The 25,020-nt window shown below is 46.8% G+C and overlaps 1 protein-coding gene across 7 annotated transcripts in view; it reads right to left on the bottom strand.

Moving 5' to 3' along the window:
- FARS2 (phenylalanyl-tRNA synthetase 2, mitochondrial) overlaps positions 1 to 25,020 on the bottom strand; it is a 375,868-nt gene that overhangs the window by 260,629 nt on the left and 90,219 nt on the right. For 6 of the 7 annotated variants that reach the window (XM_060109822.1, XM_060109826.1, XM_060109825.1 and 3 more), the window contains exon 4: positions 22,273 to 22,404. The exons of the other annotated variant lie outside the window; for it this stretch is intronic. In XM_060109822.1, the coding sequence (XP_059965805.1) occupies positions 22,273 to 22,404 (132 nt within the window). The remainder of the gene's footprint in view (positions 1 to 22,272; positions 22,405 to 25,020) is intronic. 7 annotated transcript variants of the gene reach the window in all.

Below are 25,020 nucleotides of genomic sequence, written 5' to 3'. Positions count from 1 at the left end.
TAGGCCCTGAGCACAGCCCAGGTCGGGCCCACCCATGCAGGCAGCACGTACCGGGCGCTTCCCGCCCCCTCTCCTGTCCGGAAAGGCGGCCAGGTCACTGCAAGCCAAAAGCACAAAAGAGGGAAGAAGTTCAAATAAAACTGTAGCTAGCGTCATAGGAAAAGGTCAGATATAAAAGCAACATTTCAGTATCCTGGGGGTCAAATAAAAAATCATACATTGGTTTTCAGAGAGAAAGAATCTGAAATAAGTTGGAGGCAACCACCAGCAACTGCCTCTATCTAAAAACAGCTGTGAAAATACCAACATTTTGAGCTAAAGGTTAACTAGATTGCCTAAATTCAAATTTGCTTCTGAGGTATCCAAGAGCCATGGTTTCCAGAAATATAGAAAACTAATTTGTTTTTCTTGGAAGTAGAGTAGGTCTAAGGAACTCTCAGAGGATTCATATGTCCCTCCATGCTGTCCTCGTGGACCAGTTTCTAGCAGTTCTGTTAAACAGTATGGGTGGTGCAGTCCGTGCAAAAGTTTTACAAAGCAACACATCCAGCTCAAAGATTCCATTCAGTCAAATTAACATATGTCTTCCTTTAATTTTTAATCTAATGCAGCTGAGAGAACAAAAGAAGAATAAAAGCCATGACCATTGTCTCTGCTAAAATTTATCTTCAGGGTAGAATTGTACCATTTATACAGGCATGACCATTCTCACCACAACAGATAAATCTGCACTTGCCTGAGCGAAATTTCGTTCTTCCTGCAATCAAATTGCTATCAGCATGTTTGCGAACACTGTAAATCTGCCCATGTTGATTCTTAAAATGAAAAATACCAAGGGAAACACAATCCTTTACTCCCTGCCATTCTTAGGAATAAGAAACAACAGACATTTTGTCGAGGCAGAAGAAACTGTCCTTCCCTAGCAGGCCCTGGGTGGAGGGGCTAGGCTCGCCAGCACCCATGTGTACTGGGTGGGTTACGTAACCGTCCAGGGCTGATGGGCCTGATCTCTCCGTGGAAAACAAGATCTCAAGTTTATGCTGTTAGTAATTCACAATTATTAGCAGTTATTTGGGAGGGGGGGAATCCAGATCACATGCAGCTCTCTCCATTCGTGAGTTCCTGTGCCACTTGAGACAACGGGGGGGCTGCGGACTGGCTGGCCAAGCAGAGAGAATTCTGCCCTGCCCAGAGAGCAGGGCTCCAGGGCCCCGGGGACGGGGCAGGGGGGGCCAGAAGGCCAGCTTTGCCCGCCCAGGCTCCCTGCCTGCCTCCATGGCCTCAGGTGTTGTAGACACAGCACAGCAGTTCCTGCCCAAACCCCCTTCCAGCTGTGGGCAGCGGTCACTCAAAACGATCACAGAGGACTAAACCCAGACAGACCTAAGGAGCAGAAGGCTGAGTCAGGCTAAACCAGGGCCAAGGGGAAGAGAGCCAGGGGCGTCGGCGACGGGAGTGGATGCAGGAGCTGTGCCTGGAGCTGACCACGGCCCGCACAGGACGGTCGTGGGCAGAGGACACACGGCAGCCACGAGGAAGCCACGGCAGAGGGATCTGCGCCCCTCTCCACCGTAACTCAGGGACTTCACTGCTGCCAAAGCAAACCCGTTCAACGTCGGGCTTTTAAAACTGCAAGCGAAGCACGATTTGTAGAGCAGATCTGAGTGCAAGAGGCAGGAAACACTTGTACGTTAAGGGAGAGATTTGGAAGCCTTTAACATCACCATGCTCTTCTACTGCTCTCAGCTACATCCCCCAATTTCCAGCCCTGGCTGAGACATCGACTCATGAGTTCTTTAGTTTTCTTTGACTCAGTTTCCCTCCAAAAGAAACAGGAATGAAAATCATATGCTTATTTCCACCTCTCAAATTCAGCTCTCCAAGAATTCAAGTCTGTTTATTTCAGGTCATTAAATATTCATCAAGTCCAGGAACCAGGTGCTTCAAGGGATTAAAAAAGAAATAAATAAAAAACACAGGCCCTGCTGTCAAGGAGCTCAGATCTAGAAGGTTAAAAAAAATCCTCAAATGATACCAGAAGGTAAACTCTGGTAAATATCGCAGGAGAACAAGTCAACAGTCCACTCAACAAACAATTCTGTGGATCTGGAATGTGCAGGGCAACGTGTTAGACACAGAAGAAGATCTGCAGACGTCGGCCAGCCCTGCCCCTGACGGTGCAGACGGTGCAGTAGGGACGGTGTCGGGCCGGGGGATGTTTCAGGGAGGGAGGAAGAGTGTCTGGTCCCTAAGTGTCCAGAGACAGGAGTCGAGCAGGCTGTGACGGCATGGCCACTCCACGGCCCACCCAGCAGGGGTGACACTGGCCAGCAGAGACGGAGACCCAGAGCTGTGAGCTGAGAGGACCGCCCAGCACCCTGGTGATGGGGGCTTGCGCCCGCCTGCCCACTGCCAAGGGCACGGGTAGGTGGCTCGAGGGCTCGCTGGAAAAGCGGGCACTTGTAGTTTGTCCGGCAGCGAGGGGAGGATCCCTGAGCGTTTGCAGTGTCACAAGTGGAACTTAAAGCAGCAGCGGGAAGACTCAGGACCAACCCGTCCTCCCTGCTGGCCCTTCCTTCCAGCCTGTGAGAAGCGTCCCTTGGGCTGGGGGCTTGGCGCGGAGGGGGAGACCACCAGCCAAAGCCGGATGGAGCCGGCTTTCCAGCCCTGCCGCCCAGTGGCTCTGCCATCTCTCCAGGCCACACTCCCAAGCCACAGCCCTTTCGCCACACAGAACTGTGATAAGCTGGTGCCAACTCGATCTTCAAATGTCCCCAGAACACGGGCTGCAGAGGGCGGGAAGGCTCACTTGTTTGCGCCCTGCCGTGTCCCGAGCACCCAGAAGAGTAGCAGTCGCGTAATAAGTATTTGTTAAATGAACAAACGAAGCTGAGCCCGTGAACAATCTTAAATGTCACCTTTAGTCTCTTCCTTTGACAGATGAGGAAACGGTGGCTTGGAGGTGTCCACAGCTTTCCCCGGAGCCAGGGAGCTAATCAGTGAGTTGTAAAACCACAACTACCCCGGGGTCTCCTGAGGCTGAGTGTGAAGCTCTTGGCACTGTCCCACGTTACCCCTGGTTTGCTGCATTTTCAATGCCCTATAATTAAGAGCAATAAAATTAGAAAGCAGCAGTTTATAGATCTCCAAAGAATTTTATTTTGAAAATGTTTAGAACCTCCACGACACAGAATATTAAGGTAACAAAAACCAGTAGGGAGCAGGATAGGAGAAACGTCCTGATTTCAGGCCAGTGAAACGAAAGCAACACTCTCTCTGTGCTTTTACAGCGCCGCTGCTTAGAATTTCTGAGATTACCTCCATTACTTTGCTTTGAAACTGCTCAGGAAACTATAGCAGACATTACTCGTCTACCACAGTTACAGTCTGGCCTTCCCCGCTGGCTCCCCGGAGACCAGTACCTACCCAAGCTTCAAAAATCTTCCCTTGGCACTAAAAGTGTATATATTTTGAAAGGCAACAAATAGAGGCTTGTGTCATCTTTGGAGTGGCTTTTTGGAATCTTCTGCACGGATTTAAAATCAAAAAGCTGCCTGGGAACCACCTGCAGAGTAAGAAACAAATAACAAATTTTAAGCGATAACCAAGACAGTTTTCAAAGAAGACCAGAGATGGGAACCTCCCAATGACACCACTGCTCCAAAATTAGTATTTGTGATCAACAGCTCCACGGCCGGCAGTGCTAGAGGCTGGGGGATGCTGGGCCTCGTCCTCAGGGTGCTTACGGCCTTGGGGCGAGGCTGGGTCAGGGACACAACACCATCAGTCCATTGCCATGGTGACGCTCCCCTAGGTATGCAGGTGCTTCAGGCATGTCCTACAAGGTCCTCTGCTGGGCCAGACTGGTCTCAGCAGAAGCAAGGGCACGTGCAGGGTCTTGAGCACAAAGGAAGAACTTAGAGGCCTGCGTGGCAAGAATGCCAAGTGCCACAGGGACAGGCTTGGTGGGGCCCGAGGGGTGGCCCAGACCAGAGCCCAGCAGGTGCTGCCTGGAAGGTGTATCATGCAACTGAGGGCTTGAACTTTACCCTCTGAGCATTGAGAATCCAAAGATTATAAGGAGATCATAATGACAAAGACTTGACCGTTAAAAGATCATCCCTCAAAAAACAAGTGTTTATGTTTTCAGAACAGTACAAACCACTTGAAATAAAAGAATGTAAACTAGGACGTGAGGATTGTTGGCGTAGCGTTTAGGAGTGACAGCAGAGAAGCACGTCCAGGCGTCCACGGGACGGAGGGCGTACTTAGTAACCCCACATGGTACTGAGTAAACTACCAGGCACACGTCTACGCCAAAAAAAACCTGGGGAACATGATGTTTCTAAAGACTGTACTAAAACTCAAAATGTACTGAAAGAGTCAACTAATGACTCAATTTCCAATTTAGTGCATAAATGAAATAATAAAAACATGGAGGCTCCCTCAAACAGATCATTCCTTCTTCTCAGACCTCCCTCGGTCCCTCCAGCCCACACTGGCCTGTCCATCTGCTGGATTCACAGACACCCTCTAGTGTCTCAGCCCACTGCATGGAACACACTTTCCATGTGTTTACACCCAGACCACCCACTGGGACTGTGAGCTCCTTACGGAATTCTTACACACTTGTACCGCCCAGGGCACCTGGCCACATGCCCTGCACATGGGGGCTTGCAAGTATGGACTGACTCATCAAGTGAGCAACTGGTAAAAGACAGAAAAGGGGATTTGGAAATAATCTGTGCATCTGAGTTAGAGAGATCTCTCACAATTAACTTCATTATATGTTAAGCAGAGCAAATTAAATCCTATCACACTAGTAGGGAAAGACCAAGGGATGTAAGAAAAGCACCATGAAATTCAATTGTGTTAAAGACACCATGGCTCACAGATGATGGGGGATTTTCTCACAGCTCTCTGTGCCAAGAATATTGTGCTTTCCCTGAAAAAAATGGGCATGCTTTTGTCGTGCAGATACTACAGACTGTGTTGATTAACTGTGTTTCCCTCTTTCCTTTCGCCATTAGGCAGCTACAGCCAAATTTATGCCTCCTTACAGCAATGAGATCAATGTGTATTTCTTTGTTGCACCCTTAGCCCAGCTTTGTCATTTTCCTATTCTTATCTTCCCTTTCCCTTTTCTCCCTCGGATTTTCGTTTTATTTAGATATATCTATATCTACAGAAGTCACTCTCTCCCAGACTTTGTAGAACTGTGTTATGAATAAATCTAAATTATCAAATAATTAAGCAAAGGATGCTTTAGTGCCCTCACAATTTACTCTGCCTTAAGTAATAGAGGTTTCCAAACCAAGGCAGCTAACCCTTAGCTAAGCTGACTTTCAATCAAACCTACACAGAATGGCTTCCCCATCACCCCACAAAACATCTGGAGGGTGACATGACCAGGTGCACATCTGGTGCCCGTCTTACTTTTCTCCTTCCCTCGGCTCCTTGACTCTGCACAACAGCCGTCTCCTCGGTGGGTCGCCGGCGCCTGTCAGCTCTGCTTCCTCGAGTCTCCAGAATCTATTTCCTCCCTGGAATTTCTACTGCTGCGGATATAGTTCACCCTCTCGCATCCTCTCCTAGGCTACTGTGAGATGCTCCAGCCAACTCACTGCCTCCCATCCCTGCTCCATGCAACCTATCTTTCAGTCCAGAAGTGGAGGGTTTGTGCCTAAATACATCCACCCATCCACGCATTTGGTAAACACCTACAGGGCACCTACTAACAGCGAGGTGTGTGTGAAGCACGGTGACAAAGAGGTAAAGAAACGACAGCTCGGGAACAGTGTGGAGGCAGAGCACGAAGCCGACCGCAGCCCGGACGACGCCGAGCGCTAGGGACGCTGGTCAGAGCCCAAGCGGTGCTTTCCGGATTCCTGGGAGCAGGGGGTGTCTGAGGGCGAGAGCGGGGGCCGGTCACCCTGATCTCAGCACAGTTTGTTTGGAAACCCCCAGCGTCCCTGTTCCCACCTGTGCCTCCTGAGCTAGGCCCCGGTCTACCTTCCCGATCATGCCCAGCTCTCAGTCCTACGCCTGCTCCTCAAGGACACCAAGCAACCAGGCCCGTGGCCGGAGTCGAATCGTCCCCATGCCATCGCACCCACCTCTGCCTGCTGAAAACCCTACTTAGCATGTCTTCAATATTCTGTAATACTGCAACCGCTAACAAGGACGAATTAACTATGGTTCCTACCCTCTAGGAGGTTCGAGTCTTGGGAAGAAACTGGGAAGCTGAATAACCATCAGACAGATTCCAAACAGATTCTATATACAGTAGATTCCAAGGCAAAATTATTAAGCAGGTACAGCATTATCCTTCTCTTGGCTTCTCTTAATTCTCAGAAAAATCTAGCAGGAATAGTAGCTCATATTAGCCCGATACCACGGAGACAGATGTTGTCCACAGCCCCAAATACAGGGTCAGGGCTCCAGGGATAAAAAGTCTCCACTGGCCATTTCTCCATGGATTATAAAGGTAAACAGTGCGCTCAAAATCCCAAATCCTTATGATAGTTCAAGAACCATCATACTGACTTACTTGAGAATTAAATACAAAGCAGAACATGTTTCCTGGAGATGGGAATAATTGAATTTTCATGAAATGTAATGCAATGTTTGTTCATTCTATGTAAACATATACAGATTGCAAGTAAGGCTACATTAATTCCTTCAAAGCACAATGGATTTCCACAAACATAATGAAGCTGCCTGTGGTAATAAAGACTTAAAAGTCAACATTTGAAGACTTTTTCATTTATTTCACTATACATGAAGTGGCAGGATAAAAATGAGATGAAAGCACAAGACTTTTATATGTAAATTAACCCAAAAGTAACTTTCCTAGGAAATATACAAAAAGCTCAGAATGAAAGTAAACTCTGTATGCAGATCTAGGAACGAGCAGTGACCCAGAAAGCGTTGACAGCACCTCCAATCACATCGAAAATATGACGTTACTGCCAGGGGAGCAAAGCTCCTCCCACATCCTTCCTGGAGGGAAGGTAGGCAAACAAAGCAGACAATGAGGGGAAGATCTCAACTACCATCATGGAGAATCTCTGAGAGTTTCCCAAAAAAGCACAGAAATAATGAAACAGGTTGCACAAGAAGATCCATGTAGTGACTGCACGTAGGGGTGGACTGGAGATCCCGGATGCAAGGGGACCAGCTCAGGAAAAGGACGTCCCAGGAGCCCAACGTGCTGACCTCTGAACAGACTCTTCCTCTCGCTTCTGCAGGAGTCGGCCCTACGCTCTGCAGGCCAAATCCGGACCCACTCCCTCTGCTTGTGCATGGCCCGCAGGCTAAGGATGAATGCTACATTTTTTTTTTTTAATGCGGTACGCGGGCCTCTCACTGTTGTGGCCTCTCCCGTTGCAGAGCACAGGCTCCGGACGCGCAGGCTCAGTGGCCATGGCTCACGGGCCCAGCCGCTCCGCGGCATGTGGGATCTTCCCGGACCAGGGCACGAACCTGTGTCCCCTGCATCGGCAGGCGGACTCTCAACCATTGTGCCACCAGGGAAGCCCGAATGCTACATTTTTAAATGGTTGAGAAGTATTGAAGGAAGAATACCGTATAGTGAGACATGAAAATTACACGAAATGTCCAGCGTCCATTACATAAAGCTTGACTGGAATGCGGCCACACGGGTTTGTTTACCTCTGTCTGCGGCTGTTCCCACACTGCGATGGCAGCGTCCAGTCACCGCAACAGGGACCAGGTGGCCGGCCCAGCCTGCCGCGTTTCCCCTCTGGTCCCTCGCAAAGCAGGTCTGCCGACTCCCGATGCCTTCCACCCCGACTCTCACTCACTCTTCCCACCTCAGATTAGGGGGCTTTTCTGAAGACTCCCCCACCCAACGTGGCCCTTGATGCCACCCCCTGCTGATCCCCCAGCATAGCCATACTCCTCCACAGGGTGGGCGTCCTTCCACGTGGTCACTGCACACGGACCTGTGCACACGCCCCAGCTGACTGCCAGCTCCTCGAGGGCAGGGACCGCGTCCGGTTTCACATCTCCATCATTGCTGGGTACCAGGTGCTCAGCAAATACCAAATGAGTGAATGAACAAATGATGAATGAATGAACAGAAACCTTAACCACGTGAAAACTCTCCTCTTACGCCAACGAATAACAGTGAATTCAATAAATAAAAGAACCCCAGGGGATGTTTCTTCTTCTGAAACCTCATATTCCTCGGTCTTTCTCTTCTTTCTCTGTGATGATTTCCTTACACTATCTTAATTTCATGACTTTTACCAACACTGATGACTCCAAAATCTCCTCCAAAGCTCTCCTACACTTCCCAATCTCACATGTCGAACTATCTCCTAGGTATTTCCACCTGGTGTCTTACAGGCACTTCAGACCTAAGAGGTCCACAGCTTGGTTGCACTCTCCACCCCCTTCTCTGTGTCCAGCTCAGGAAATGGCATCAGAGTCACTGAGGCTAAACTCGCATCACCCTCAGCACCTCCCTGGGCTCGCCCTCACCCCCATCCCATCCACACACCAGATACAGCTGCTCCACCCCAGAAGCATCCTTGGGGTCCACCCTCGCTTCTCCCACTCCATCACCACTGCTGAAATTCAGGCCATCATTTTCTCATCTGGATTCTATCAGCTTCTATCTTGCCTTCCTATCACCAATTCTTGACTGTTCTGGAATTCTTTTACAAAATAACTAAACTAAACTAAACCTGGTCACACTGTTTCCCTACTTAAAAATCTCTGCTGGGAAAAAAGTGAGCAGAAAATATGAGGGTTGTTCATAGCAAAGGACATAAAAATGTCTCTTAAACACATAAAAAAAAGAAAATACAAATTAAAAAACACACAAAAATAATTATAAAATAATAAAAGAAAATACATTCAAAATGACTTCTAGATACAGTTTTCGTCTGTCAGGTTAGCAAAGGTCCCAACGCTAGATCACACACATATGGCAGGGCATGAGGCAAACGCTCTCACACATCACAGGTGGGGATGGCAACAGGTGGCCTGACCCCATCAGGGCTTCTTCATAGGTACGATGTCTATACAAGGTATAAATGTATATACTCTGCGACCTAAGTCCACTTTTAGAAACGAATTCCATAGAGAGACCTGCACATGAAATGTGACATGTACACAGCTATTCACTGAACCATTGTTGTTAATAGTAAAAGATTGGAAACGACACAAAATGTCTATCAGCTCAGCACTCATTAAATACATTATGGTTCATACATGTGATGCACAACCAGGCAGCTGTGAATATGAGCGAGTATGCTCTCCAACATACAAAGACCTCTAGAAGTACACTGAAGTGAAAAAAAAAAGATGTAAAATAATCTAGTAGAGTATACCACTTTTATTAAGAAGGAAGGAAAAGAATATATATTTGTATTTGCATTAAAAACTGGAAGGATCTGGGAATTCCCTGGTGGTCCAGCGGTTAGGACTCAGCACTTTCACTGCTGAGGGCCTGGGTTCAATGCCTGGTCAGGGACTGAGATCCCACAGGCCGTGCGGCACGGCCAAAACAAGAAAAAGAAAAAGAAATTGGAAGCATCCAAAAAGAAAAAACAACAAAAGCAAAATGAGTGAAAGGAGAGTACACACACACACACACACACGCATACTCGTGAATCAGTTACTTGGAAATAAATTCACATCGTACATGGACGGCCGTCTTCTTCTGCCCTCCACCCCTCACCCTCCCAAAGAAGCCCTGCTGGCTGTGGCAGCCACAGTATGAAGCCCACACTCCCTAACGTTGCAAGCAAAGCCCGTCACCCTCCAGGCCCCTCAGGACCCACGCCCACACCTTCTCCCCCAGTCACACGCAAGTCCTGTCCGCAGGCATTCATTCCACATCCTTTAGAGGCCCTTTGACCTGCTGTGCCCTCTGCCTAGAAGGTCCTACCCCTTCCCTTGCCCTGGCAGAGTCCTCGGCGTCCTTCAACATCAAAGTCAGACAACAGCTCTGCGGGGCCGGTCTCCTGGGACGGCCTCCCCAATGGCACTGGCTGCCGAGCCCCGTGCCCCCAGCCTGTTAACCCACCTGGTTCTGGGCCCTGTGTGTGACTGGACCCCTCATTAGACCATCAGCTCCTCGGAGGCAGGAGCTCCGCCTTATTCATCTTCACCTGCCCGGCATCTATCTTTCCAACAAATGCTCCCGGCCTCCCTCGCCCTCCCCTCAGTAAACAAGTGAGAATGTTTTGCCCTCCAGGGTAACAAGCGCCTTCACCTGACGAGCTGCCCTTGTCTGAATAAGGTCCTGACGGCAGACAGCATTAGCCGTCACGAGCGGGTCCGTGCCCTCGATCGCACCTGCCGCGCACACCTACAGCCGCCTCAGCAAAGGATCCCAGCTCCTCGTGTGCAGGACGAGGGTATTGGACTACATGAGCCGTCTGCATTCTTTTCAAGACACAGAATGCTGTGAGGGTCCAGTGAGAACTACAATTACGCTCCTTTCAGAACCCCCGCCTCCCAAATGCCCCTACACAAATAGATGCAAGAGCTAACATGTAATTTCAGGAGATCCACAGAGCGAATGACATCTGAAATCACTTCCAACTTCAACACTCTCCAAAGGATGGAAGGGTTAAAGTGAGGGGAGAAAGGATCTAACACTCTGATCATTTACTGAGCGCCGGGCACTCGGCTAAGCACATTATATGCATTAATTCATTTATTCTCCATCCCAAACCAGTGAGGTACACACTATTATTCTCACTTTATAGATTAGGTGCTGGGATGCAGGGACGTTACGTGATAAATGTACTGTCGGGGAAGGTATATCTTTCTGGCTTAAGGCTCCCAGTACTTTCCGTAGGGACGTTCGCATCCTCCCCACGGTGGTCAAGGGAGCCGTCAGCCGTAGCCAGTAAGCACCAGAGCAGCGGGTCTGCTCTGCCCCCCAGCCGCTCCCCACGTTGCTATTCCAGGCACCAGCAAGATAGGACACAGAGGTAAGTGCAACGAACAAGGAGCTCCAGCGCCCAGGCCCCTCCACAGCTGGCAGGGAAGTAAACAACCAGCCACGGACAAGGAGGGAATGGCTTTGATTAAGGGAACCACTGAAAGAGTCCCAAACCCAAAGAAAGGGAGCAGCAGCACAAAGACATTTTCAGGTCTGGTCCCTTGGAGGCCACACAACCGAGGCAGACCCCTTGGCAACCTCGCCGGGAGGCAGACACACTCGGGCTCAGAGAGGACCCAGGGGAGGCCCGTCAAGGAGGGCCAGAGCCACAGTCCAGAGCAGGCAAGAGCCATCCTCACCGCGTGCATCTCACCCAGGAGGGAATTCAGGTTTCGGAGGGCTGGGAGCCTACACCATCCAGAAGAGCTCGCTTTGCAGCAGGAATAAAATGGTGCTTCTTCACCCTCGGAGGTGGTCTGCCTCCTCTTAAGAAAAAGCCTGCCTGATGAGAAAGGAGGTATGCTGGTTACCTAGGTAACTGAAGGTACAGAAGGGGGCGGGGCTTGTGGAATCCCCTGGGTCTCTGGAGGGCGTACGGTGGGTCCCAGTTAAGCCCGGGAGAGCTGCACCCAGAACCCTCTGCCCCCGAGTGCGTGCCCTCTTCATGAAGCTGAGGACGAGGCCCCAGGCACACAGAGCCTGGTGGGAGCTCCTAGACCCACTCCGTCCGGCCCCTCCCTCCTCCACGGCCTCGTCACACTCAGTCTAGACTGTTCACCTGGTCTCCTGCCTTTGAACTTGCATTTGTTCGACTCACTCTCAACAGTGATTCCATCTCCCAATTGCGTGCTACGACCTGAAGGGTGAGGTTTAAGGTCTTTATGTTGCCGCCCGGGCCCTTCCGGACCTGACGGCTGTGGAGGAGCTCAGCAGCCTCCTCCACCTGACTCCCAGGCCCCGGGTTTTCCCCCGAGTCTTTCCAGAACATTCAGTGCTGCCTCCCACTCTGTGTGTCCTGCACAAGCCACACTTTGCCAGGAACGACCCCTCCTCCCCCGTCACAAAACCTGCCCCCCTTCACCGCTCAGCTCAAGCACGACGACCCCGGTGAGGCCTTGCCCGTCTCTCGAGGAACCAACAACTCCTCCTCCAACTGTCCTCGCAGCCTCACGGACACAGCCCATGACCTGCCGTCCCCAACAGTGGACCGTGAGCCCCTCAAAGGCAAAAAACGACCTCTGTATCTGCAGCACTTCGCGTGGTGCCTGCCAGGCAGATACTTCATAAACGTCTGTTGAAGGAATAGACGGAGACGGGAGAGGCTGATTTAATAAATGGACGCATCAAACAATGGATTTTGAGAGCTTTCCCTTCCTAATGCTTTCAAAGCCCACAAACCCTCAATTTCCAGGACTCTGTAGACAAATAGCCTAAAATATCAAATAAATGTTCTAAATTACGTATACTGATACCAGCTGCTTCCCTTTACATTGAAGGCACTCCTCAAGGTAAAATTTAAGAATATCTCACTAGGCTTCATCATTACTGCCCCAAACTACACTTCTATTAGCCTCCCAGTCTACCATCAACCCCAGCAGCCAACAGACAAGCCTTTCCCCAGGTGTCCCTCTCAGGATGTGCTCCACAAAAGGGACCTTTTCACAGAGCGATTCCGTGTCCTGTGGCTCTGGGAAATCTGCTCGCTCGGCCCAACTGAGAGATAGAGAGAGACATACAGGACCTTTCCAACTCACTCTTTTCCACACTTAGTTGAATATCAAATCTTCTTTTTCCTTTGAAAAACCTAATAATACCCCGTGTTCTATGTCATACACTTTGAGAAATGCTGCCCTTGGCCAGTTTCTGAGTTATGTCCATTAAAAAACACAATCTGAAAATCTGACCTAACTTTTGTCTAATGACATCACTTCATTTTATCCACGGACATAACAACTTGGCCATTTCATGAAGACATTGCTTCCAGCCTAAAATGCAGAAACGAATCTTGAAAAAAATAACTTAGCAGATTGTGTTTATCCCCACAGTACCATAAATAATTCCTAAACTTCTAAATTGCCTCTTTGCAAGGGAGAAAATAAAACTGAAGCACTGAGCAGCACATCACTACCTGCCTTCAAAGCTGCAGTGATCCCATGAAGCAAGAGTTTCATAAATAGTTTAAATAAAATTCAATTATATGAACAGCGTTTTTTATCTTTTTAATAGTCTCGGAGAGTTTCTTTAAGGGGTGTGGGGAAGAAACCTGATTAACCAACCATAGATACCAAAGTCCAGCTGCTGTGCAATTTTCCATGTGGTGCTATAAAATAAACCAAAATCCCCTGAGGGCTGTATTAATACTACACATCTCTGGCTTGTTTAAGAGGCCAAATCATGGGATCCGAGAGCTAAAAGGAAATCTGGATGTTATATCATCTAAGACCCTTATTTTATAGATGAAGAAACTGAGACCCTCAGGACTTGCCCGAGATCTCCAGCACAGTGCGTGGCAGGGCCTGGCTGTAGGCAGATCTTCTCTCCGAGGGCCTCCTGGATCTTCTTCCTGTTACCTTAGGAGCTGCACTGAGCAGCTAAGGACAGACAGGCCAAGGGTTAGCCTGGGAAACTAGGATATTTCCCTCCACATTTACTGTTTAGATGAGCCTGGAGAAAGAACAGTACACATTGGATGAGGAAATGGGGGTCCACCCAGTCATGTGCTCATCATTCATTTTATAATATATATATTGAGTGCTGACTGTGTGCTAGGCATTGTTCTAGAAACTGGGAATACAACAGTGATCAAAACCAAAAAAGCGGGGCTTCCCTGGTGGCACAGTGGTTGAGAGTCCGCCTGACGATGCAGGGGACACGGGTTCGTGCCCCGGTCCAGGAGGATCCCACATGCCGCGGAGCGGCTGGGCCCGTGAGCCATGGCCGCTGAGCCTGCGTGTCTGGAGCCTGTGCTCCGCAACGGGAGAGGCCACAGCAGTGAGAGGCCCGCATACCGCAAAAAAAAAAAAAAAAAAAAAAGTCCCTGCTCTCATGAAGCTTATATTCTAGTGATTCCAGAGTTTTCTACCTGAGACTGATTAAAGACAGACACCTGGAACTAAACCTTTAAACAGGTTATAGTGAGAACATGTTTGCACACGCACACACGCACACACATGATCTTCCATATGTCAGAAGCATGTCCAAAAACTCCCACAAGGGGTACTTTCCAGATAAATCCCACCCCCAATCCCTGTCTGATTTAGGAAACCATCACCACACACATCAAAATACTGGGAATCTATTTCAATAGCTTCTCTAGGGAGGGAGGAAAGTAGAAAAAGTCTAACTCTTTTTCAATCCTTCTCACTAAGCTAGAAAGGGAGATGGTGAGGAAAAGCAAGAGAGAAATAAGTGAATTCTGTGTCATGGTACTGGAGGAGAGATGCTTAAGCACACTGTGAGCCCCAGGAAAGCTGAGAAAGAATATGCAAGACAGCCACAATGTACATCTTACCAGCCAGCTACTGTGGATGGACAAACCACCACAAATCTCAGCAACCACACAGCTGTGGGCCAGGGCTTCAGCTGGTCCAGACTGGGCTGGCCTTAGGGCTCCAGGGTTGGTTCAGGTCCACTCCACCTGCTTCTTACTGTTCTAGAACCAGCAGGCTGTGCATGTTCATCTCATGACAAAGGCAGAAGCAAAAGAGGGCAAAAGCAACTGCCAAGGACTTTCGAGCCTTTTTTCCTTTATCTGCTAATATCCCTTTAGCCAAAGCAGTCAGGTGGCCAAGCCAAAAATCAACTGGGCAGAGAGAGAAGGGTCCTCCTCCCACAGTGGAAAGTGCTTCAAAGTCAGGGGGCAAAGTGCATGGATACAGGGTGCGGGGGTGGCACGGGAATAGTAATAGAGTCTGATGAAAGACATGACCATTTGCAACAATCCAAACTTGCCAAATTTCCATTTCTTTCTAATCTGAACCTTTTATTTGGAAACTCACAAACTAGTTCAACAGCTTCAAAATGTCAAAAGCTAATAGCTAATATTTGGATTGTATTATTATTATTATTATTATTATTAGGGTTACTGCTTCAGGAATGAGGAGATGATAGGAAGAAAGAAAACAGTTGAAAATGGAAAATTAAGTCCACATTGATGGGGGAAGGACAATTGCTTTATATCAGCTAAATATCCAAGACCTTAGACAATGACAATAAGACATGGGACAGAATCTCAGCTTTCCAGAAGTCTCCCACGTACAGAAATGATGCCACAGACAGTATGTCACACATAGCACAGCTATCAAAACATCAGAAATATGTACACGTACCGCAGCTTGAAGCAAGTTACCAAAATCTTTGCTCTTATTACAGTAGCGGAAATACTGGAGGGGATGGCATGGCTTCTAAGCAGGATCAGAAAGAACTACAAAATACACCAGGAGACAAATCCAATTCTGTGCAAACAGTATAACTGAGTCCCCAAGCAAGCTCCACATTGCCTTTCCCAGTCAAACAAGAGCATCCCAGAGTCTGCCTTCCCAGCCCCAGGAACTGCCACAGAGGGTGGGGCCAGACTCAACAGAACATTAGGAGAGAGAGGGGAGATGTTTGAAAGTCATTAAATATGCAGAATCCCCACGCTGAAAATATGAATGATACAGCAATCACATCAGAGACTTGAACCACTAGAGTCAAGCATGACAAGCAGAAGGGTTATCTTTACAGAACTTGTCAACTTACACCCACTCACATTCCCTGACAAAGTGACTTTTTGGGAGAATGATGTTATATAAAGAAACCTAAAGCTACTCAAGTAAGAAATATAGATATTCCATTCAAGAAAGAGCAACTTAAAGAAGAAAAGCCACAAACCTAGAGAATATGATTTTAATATATAAAAATGACAAAAGATTAGTGTTCAAAATAGATGATGAATTCCTACCAATCAATTAAAAAGAGACAAAGAGATGGGCTTCCCTAGTGGCGCAGTGGTTACGAATCCGCCTGCCAAGGCAGGGGACACAGGTTCGAGACCTGGTCCAGGAAGATCCCACATGCCGTGGAGCAGCTAAGCCCATGAGCCACAACTGCTGAGCCTGCGCTCTAGAGCCCACGAGCCACAACTACTGAAGCCCGTGTGCCTAGAGCCCGTGCTCCACAGCGAGAGAAGCCACCGCAGTGAGAAGCCCATGCACCACAACGAAGAGTAGCCCCCGCTCGCCACAACTAGAGGAAGCCCGCGCGCAGCAACGGAGATCCAGCTCAGCCAAAAGTAAATAAATTAATGAATTAACTAATTTAAAAAAAGAAAGACAAAGAGAAAAATGAGCCCTACCCCAAAATGAGCAAAAGAAAAGCTGCATGTGTCAAATAAATTTACAAAAAATGTGATCAACCTCAACAGCAATCAGCTAAATGTAAACGAAACCTCAGCGACAGACAACTCTAAACTCACCAAAGAAACTGACCAAAGTCAAGCGTCCACGGAGAGGATGTAGAGCAGCAAGAACGTCCATGCAAAGGCTCAAGGCAGAGTGAACTGGCCCAGCTGCTTTGGGAAACAGCCTGGTGACACCAACAAAGCTGAAGCTGCTCTGAAGTGCTGATTTAGCAACTCCACAGCCAAATAAAATACACCTCAGAGACACTCTCACTCCTGTACGTACAAGATGCACAAAAGTGTGCACAAGTAGCATTTGTTAGCAGCAAACAAAAAAAAGGGGTAAACGGCGAAGTGTCCATTAAAGAATGGATGAATAAACTGCAGCATATTCACCCAGTAGAATTTAAGCAGTGAAAAATGAACGAACTAAAACTCTACACATGACAACAGAGATGAACTTCATAGCACTGCATGGAAAACCAAAGTCATGAAAGGATGGGTAGCACGATTCCATTTGTTAAAGCATAAAAGCTGGTGAAAGTTAGCTTGTTTTACAATATGCATAGAAAAACTATAATGAAAATCAAGGTAACAACACAAAGTTCAGAACAGTGATTGCTCATAGGAGTGGGGGGAAGGGAAGGTACTAACAGGGAGGGACACAGGGGACTTCAACTATATCACGTCCTACCTCTTCAGCTGGGTGGGGGACACTGGACTGATCTATATGGTAAAGGACTGGAAGACAGACAGAGACAGAGACGGGCATATAAAGTATCAGCATGAAGTATTTCAATGAAGAAAAATTTTAAGGAAAAAAATTATTTTTTAATTAGGGAGACTTAAGCATGTTACGGCCAAGAGTAAAGAATGAATACAGGAAGAACAAAGTTGGACTAACACTTCCCAATTTCTAAACTTACTACAAAGCTACAGGAATCAAAACAGTGTGGACATGAGGACAAGAACGTAGAACAACGGAATAGAATTGAGTCCAGAAATAAACCCAAACATGATTTTCGACAGAGGTGCCAAGATCATTCAGTGGTGCCATCAGTTGGACCTCCAGTGGTGTAACTGATGGACAGAGCTCCCTCTTCGCATACCCCAGAGCCTCATCTCACGAACAGCACGTAAGCTCATGCTCTAATTACACAGCCTCATCTTCCCTGCCTCACTCCAAGTTTTACAGGGAGAAGTCACGTCTTACCATTTTTTGTATCTTCCTCTTTGTCTAGCACAGTGCCTTATATGCAGACAAGATGCTAAGTGTAGGAGTGGCATGTCTGCTTGTATACAGTGCTGGTACAGTCTTGGTCTGTGCCATCTGGAAGTTCACCAACTTAGATCAGTAACACTGAGTGATATAAGTGTGTGTAGAGACTTCCACCAAAGAGGGATAGACTGCAGATAGATTTATTCTTAGATAGGAAAAGCAGCATTAGGTATGCCAACTGGGCATCCAAGCAAAGACAAAGTACACAAGCCTTTACAAATAGGAACTGAACTTCTTCTAGGGTGCATGCTTCATGTGTGCCTATCACCAGTATTCCACCCTGAGTGCAACCAGGACGAGGGCTTGGCACACTCCTCCCCAGTCCCTCCCCTCCCCACTCTGCCCACCGTGCCTCTGTTACTAATGTGGACCACATGGCACCCTAATCATTCATGTATACATCTCTGTGCACTGCGCTGGTCTCAAAGGCAAGGACAATGCTTATTTGCTTTTCTATAGCCTTAGAAGTAATTCAAGAAATATTTGACAAACAAATGAACAAAAGAATGATTATTTAAAACTAGAAACTGTTCACGTATGTATTTACAAGGTTTTCCCCAAAGAGTCAAGTTTTAAATTTTAATGAAGAGGTAAAGAAGGCAATTCCGTTTTTAAAGTTATTTTCCACTATGGAGACTTTTCTGCTCCCTGGCCTAGGTATAATCTTCTAAATTTCACAGGGGCTCAATAAATGGTAAATTCCTTCCAGGCATGATTACAGCCCATAGTCACCTGGTGATGGTTTCAGATGTTCCTGCTCCGTATTCTACCTGCGAAGACAGCAGCCTGAGTCAGCCTAATGGGAAAGAAGTGTGTCGTATTTGGAGATGTGACTCACTACTGTCCTCAAGGGAAAAACAATCAGATCATCATGACAGCAGTCGCCACCCAGGTCACAACTGCCAAATCTAAGCAGTCAGAAAGCAATGGCGGGAATTCCCTGGTAGCTCAGTGGTTAAGAATCCTCCTGCCAATGCAGGGGACACAGGTTCGATCCCTGGTCCAGGAAGATCCCACATGCTGCAGAGCAACTAAGCCCATGTGCCACAACTACCAAGCCCGTGTGCCACAAGTACTGAAGCCCGCATGCCTAGAGCCCATGCTCTGCAACAAGGGAAACCACTGCAATGAGAAGACCATGCAATGCAACAGAGTAGCCCCCGCTCGCCGCAACTAGAGAAAGCCCACGTGCAGCAACGAAGACCCAACGCAGCCAAAAATAAAATAAATAAATTTACTTTAAAAAAAAAAAAAGAAAGAAAGAAAGCAATGGTGAAGGCACTAGAACTTAAAGAAGAAGAAACAAAATTCTCTAAGCTATCCGGAACAGCCTTATCTTATTCTGTGCGCAAAAACACACACATGCCATAGTCAACTTAAATGTGTAATAAAGTGTTTTCATTGCCTGTTCAAATTAGGAATCTAATCTCATGCTTTTAATTAAATGCACTCGATCACAGAGATACTACACACGGGGGATGAGCCCCTCTGCAGGAGTAACGAATAACTACACAACAGAATTTTGTTTGCTTTTGTATCATTTGGTTCCAGCTCTTCATTCTACGTTAGGCAGAATCATTTATTTGAAAGGAATTTCTAGCCACTTCAAAATCATGCAATTTACTGTTCAGGTAGCAGAACACAGTAGTTGATTACTGTCGGAAAGATCTGGGCAAGCGGCGCTGCCAGCCATTCGAGCCTGATCACCTTTCTGAGGCTCTGTAAGATGGGGTTAATAACAGCATCCACCCAGAGCCCTGTTGTCAAGGTTAAATGAAAGAAAGCCTCTAGGGCATTTAGTGAGAGGCTGGCACACAGTCAGGGCTCCACTGACGTCTGCTATTATCACTGCCCCATCAGCCTCCTCGGTTGTGGGTTGTCATTTCAGCATTTAGCTGAACCTCTGAAGGGCCATAAAGATGGAGAATTGTAACCATCAATTTTAGCATTTCTTGGAAGTTCTATTTTCAAAGGCAGGGGAGGGGAGGAGAGGGGAGGGAAAAAAATACAGGAGGAAAGACAGCAAGAATGGCAAACTGAACAGAGGCATAAAGTGCCCGGAGCCAGGCTTCCGCCACACCGTAGGAACTCAGAAAACAGAAAGTTAGCTGCACTTGCAAATGCTGTCTGTGGTTAGTGACTACCAGGCACACAGTTTAAGCATTTTAACTACAGAAGTCAAAACACATTCGAGTCTGAGAACACGGAGCAGAACTCTGTCATAATAACTTCAACTTCAAATAGCAAAGCCCACACAGAAATTATTTTATAAAATCATTTCTTCTTCCTTTTCTTTAGTCTCTCTCTCTCTTGCAAGGTATTTAATTTAAATTTTATGTGTACCATTTCCCAACAAATGAAAGCACATCCCACCACCACGGTGAATCTCTCAGACACATTTGCATCTTGGGTGTCTTCTTTTTTTTCTATTTTTTTCACTTTGTCATTTCCTCCAAGAATCACCTGACATGGCTGATCTAATTGTAGAACAGCAGTCTCATTAATGTGTAATAATGACTTGGAAACCTGTTTCAGAGACTGTATTCAGCCAATTACTGTGTGAATAAACCTCATAAAAACCCATCAAGGATACTGAAAACATACAAGGAAGCACGATTCCAAGTGGCAACTCATATGTGACTCACCCTCCCCCCGATTTGCTTTCTGAGTTCTGGTCCCTGACACCATGTGCTCCTGGGAGGAAACCTAGGATTCCTGCAAACCTTTTGTCTAAAAAACAAAGCAAAACAAATAAAAACACCACAGAAGTATTTGAAGTTAGTTCCTACTCAAGAGGAGATTAAAGCTTACATATTTGCTCCCAGTATTTTGTGTTTTCTATTAAAATACGTATACATCTCTTTTATTTTCCTGTTTCCTACCACTCTCAATTTTCTTTCTCCCTCTAAAATCATTCACTCAATCCAGAATCATGGATACTAAAATGATCAGGACCAAAGAGGTAACCTAGTTCCAACTGGCTAGAAATTGTTTCTATGACGTGCAGGATAGGCTCTGTTTAAATATTTTCAACTAAGGGGGCTCTCTGTTAATAAATGGCTCTCACCATTTGAAAACAATGTTTAATAACATCAGAGATTAATTTTTACTGAAACAGTTTTACTACGTGCCAGGCCCTGTGCTAAGCACGTCACGTGCATCACCTCCGCTAACCCTCACAAAGAAACCTGGAGGGCGGTATCGCTGTGCTCAGTTAACTATGAGAGAACCGAGACTGGCGAGGTTCAGCAATCTGCCTGAAGACACACAGCTGTCAACTGACAGAACACATGCTGCTTCAGACACGCAAGCCCGGGCCTCCCAGCTTTTACTCACAGGCCCTCGTTTGCGACCTCTCTGCTCACTCTTCTCCAGGACAGACCTTCAAATATCGGAAAACCATCCAAGGAGCATGTGGTGCTGTGCTGGGCCAGCTCTCCCGCAAGCCTTGCTTGGCCGAGTGGAGAGGAATCTGTGAGCTGGCTGGTCTGGGCCCCTGGGGAAGAGGGGGCGGGGAGGCCAGGCCCCAGGTGTCCCAGCCCAGGCAGCAGCAGCTCCTGCGTTCACAGCCGCCCCATCTCCCATCTCCCTCCAGCCGCGTTCTCTAACCCCACGACCTTACCCATGGTCCATCCACAGCTCTGAGGCACCAGGAGGGACTGCTGCCCTCCAGTCTATGGTGGGAGGCCCGTGACCAGCCCTGAATCAGAGCCACCATCCTCCCAGACCACAGAGCGCGTGTCCTTCTCCAGGAGGGAGGAGCGGGGGCAGTGTGGAGCCGGCGCATCGGGTCCCCTCTGCCTGCTGCTCAGGCAGTGACCCCTCGCCACATGCCCAGTCTCAGCCAGCTTCCCATGGAGGATGTACACTCTGAACAAGTTTTTTTAAATTTAAATTCAGATAGTGACTTTTAAAAAAAAACCTCAGAGCTCTGAAATTAAGTTTAGAGATAATCTTTTTTTTTTTTTGGCTGCACTGCACGGCTTGTGGGATCCTAGTTCCTGGACCAGGGATCGAACCCGGGCCCTCGGCAGCATGGAGTCCTAACTGCTGGACCGCGAGGGAATTCCTAGAAATAATCATTATTATTAAGCAATGGTCCTGCAGAGGAGAGCTGGAAAGATCCTTCTCGAGTTCTTACAGGACGGGGAGAATGTCACCAGAGCCCCCATTTTCCTCCCTCCCCCCCCCAGTCAGGGAGCACTGCCAACGCTGAGGGTGGCAAACCACCAAACATCACAGGCCAAAGTATTTTTATATTGTGTTTTTAGCATGTTTATGAAATACCTGCCGAATCTGGTTCCAAATGCAGTAGGAACAAAAAAAGGGATTATATGTTGGTTTTGTTCTTAAATAGTTTGGAAGACAAACCACTCTCCTGGGACACGCATCAAAGGTCTGTGGGCAAATACAAAGCAGCCGATCAACAAATACGAAATCACTAAGTACAAACCAACGCCGGGCGCTGATAAGGAAGAGCTCCAAAACCAAGAAGCCTTTGCAAAATTAGCCGTGAGAATGAAGTTCTTCCAGAGTGAAGTGCCAGAGAAAAGCCTGGAGGGCAATACAAGGAGAGAAAGACGGAGGCTAGTCCTACAGGAGTAGGTGAACGTGGATGCAAATGAGCCTGTAAAGGAAGTTAGCTGGGAAGAGAGAACCTGTAAATAAACGTGGATTCTCCTCTACCTGAATTTACCAGTTGCTGTTCCATCACCCCACAGCCAAGAATTTCTAGCCATTCCCCGTGGAAGTTGATCTCCATCTCGAAGGAAGGATGAGTAAAAGGAAAGTAGCAGTCCACCCATCTGATGTCCAGCCCTGCAAAGACACCAAAGAAAAACACACGTGGAGCATTAAAGGCAGCCTTGCCTTTCCTGTAATCAAAGCTGCCCTTCGGCTAGTGACACCGATTCCTACATTCTGACTAAAATAAATAGCAAACAAATTAATTTGCAACACTTTTGGGGGAGGCAATAAATCTTAAAACTTGTGAAAAACTGGGCATGTCTTTTCCAATATGAAAAACACTTTGTGTAGCTCCAGGACCCTCTAAAACCAAATCAATCACCTGCCAAATCCCTGCAACCACTGGGCAGAGGAAAAAATTAGGTCAAGATAATGGGAAAGCAGGTAATTCTGCTAGTTTCTATAAGTGAAAATGACATCTTCTCAGAGTTAAAGAAAAAATACTTTTACTGTTCTTCAAACCTACATATCAACAATATGACTAATTCAGGATAAACTAATCAACTTTCACTTCCATAAATAGATACATTAATTTTTATTAACTTTATATAAGAGCTAATAAAAGGCTAAATAAAATAAGATCAGCTAAATTTGAGCAACACATTTTAAAAAGTCAAAACTTTTTTTCTACAGATGAATGATAAATATACTCACATCCAAGACAAACCAAAAAAGTACATGCTAAATGCCAGGATGAATTTCTCAATATGCAATCATAAATACGTCACTTACAAACAATAATATTATCATTTAACAAAGGAAAAGACTAATGAATTCAAAACAAGTAAAGCCTGCAAGAAGAGAAGAGAAGGCAGAACAGGAGGTCACCTAGCAGCCAAATGCCCACTGTGAGGACACCCAGAGTCCCCACAGTGCAGGCACTGAATAAAACCAGTAACAAAACTTGCTTCCGTTTATTGAGCACTTACTACGCCTCTACCATTCCCATTTCATAGACAGGCGGAAAAACTATTAGGAAGGTTGTGTGTCCTGCCCATAGGCACATGGCTAGCAGGTGACCAGGCTACACCCGGGGCTGCCCAACTCCAAACCTCCTGCTCTTGACAATTAAAACATAATTCCCTGCCCATCAAGAAAGATATTTCAAGAATCAAAAGTCACATACGAACAGAGTTATAAAACAAAGGAGCCCTTGCTATGCTCAAAATGATATAGGAGAAGATAGGTTTTTCTTTCATTGTTCTGTTTTAGTTGCATTTATTTTTCTAGATACCTGCTGTCAATGGCAAGTGACAACTGATTTCTGTTTACAGTCGTAATACAATAGTTACCCCTTTTATTATACATGTGGTATACCAGACAAATATTAAACTCCACATACACACAGTGCACACGGTTGATAAGTGTTGACATATGTATACATCCATGAAACATCATCACTATCAATATCAGGAACATGTCCATTACCCCCAAAAGTTTCCTCTGTAATACTCCCCACCTGCCCATCACCCCCGCCTCTTCTCCTCACCAGCCCTCCATCCCCAGGCAACCACTGACTTCCTCCCTGTCATGACAGACGAGCTGGCACTGCCTAGAACTTTATGAAAATGCAGTCACACAGAATGTATTCTCTTTCTGTCCGGGTTCTTTTATTCGTTGTGATTATTTTAAGATTCACCCATGTTGTTGTGCATGTCAACAGTTCATTCGTTGCCATTACTGAGGAAATTTCGCCAACATTTTTTCTACCCGGGAAAAAAATGTAGATGTTGGGGCAGTGTCTGCAAGTCCCCCGACATTTCTGTGCAGAAGCCCCTACGTGCAGACCAGTTGCTTACTTGCCACTGAATTCTGCGAAGAAGGGACCTGGACACCTGTGTGCTCATCCATCTTTGGGACCAATAATCCCCTACCAATATTGTATGAAAAAGCTCCAGAGACAACCCCAGTGGCAAACAGAAATGTGTAAAGTGTTGGGATGTATAACTGAGCACAGAGGGCGGGCAGACAAAACCATGTTATTCGTTCTTTTTGTAACTCCTGGCAGGTGAGCACAGATCACCTTCTGAGAACAATTTAGAAAAACAAATTCTTTATACATGGCTTTTTATACCTGGATCAAATTTTACCAAAAGCAAGACGACTTTTCAGGGTTAACATGATGATTTCATATAATTCAGCGCCACTAAGTGCCTGGAACACAGTTAGGTACGGTCTACACAAATTAATTTTCCTGTATTTCCTTATTTTATTCCTTTGGGTAAAGTTTCTCTCTTTACACCTCACACCTAGAAAGCTTAGGTTCCCCCCAGCCAGAGAGAAAGCAACTTGAAAACATTAGTAACGCTCAAAATAACCACAAGGAACTCTATGCTCAGTGCTCGTTAAGCCTGAACTCGACCTCTCCTGCGTGCACACCCACCCGAGCCGTCCGTGCCACTGGCGTCAAAGCGCAAGGACTGGACTGAACGGCAGCGTGGCCGTCTCTGCCCTTCTCTAGGAACCTTCTCGTATCGACGGACTTTGGCTTTACCACTTGCAAAACTACAAAACATTATAACTTTGGATAAAAACTTTTTTAATGTTAACTAAATTCTCAAGATAAAATGTCCAGATGTTGGTCGCATCAAAGCTCGCTCTCTTTTGGTTGAAGGTTGAAGGCATGTCCAAATCATATGGATTCATTATGCATAAGACTATTCTCCTTATTGGTGATTAGTTTAAATT

The sequence above is a fragment of the Mesoplodon densirostris genome, chromosome 10 (genome assembly GCF_025265405.1).
Source record: "Mesoplodon densirostris isolate mMesDen1 chromosome 10, mMesDen1 primary haplotype, whole genome shotgun sequence".
Classification (NCBI taxonomy): domain Eukaryota; kingdom Metazoa; phylum Chordata; class Mammalia; order Artiodactyla; family Ziphiidae; genus Mesoplodon; species Mesoplodon densirostris.
This window is presented reverse-complemented; position numbering and strand designations above follow the sequence as displayed.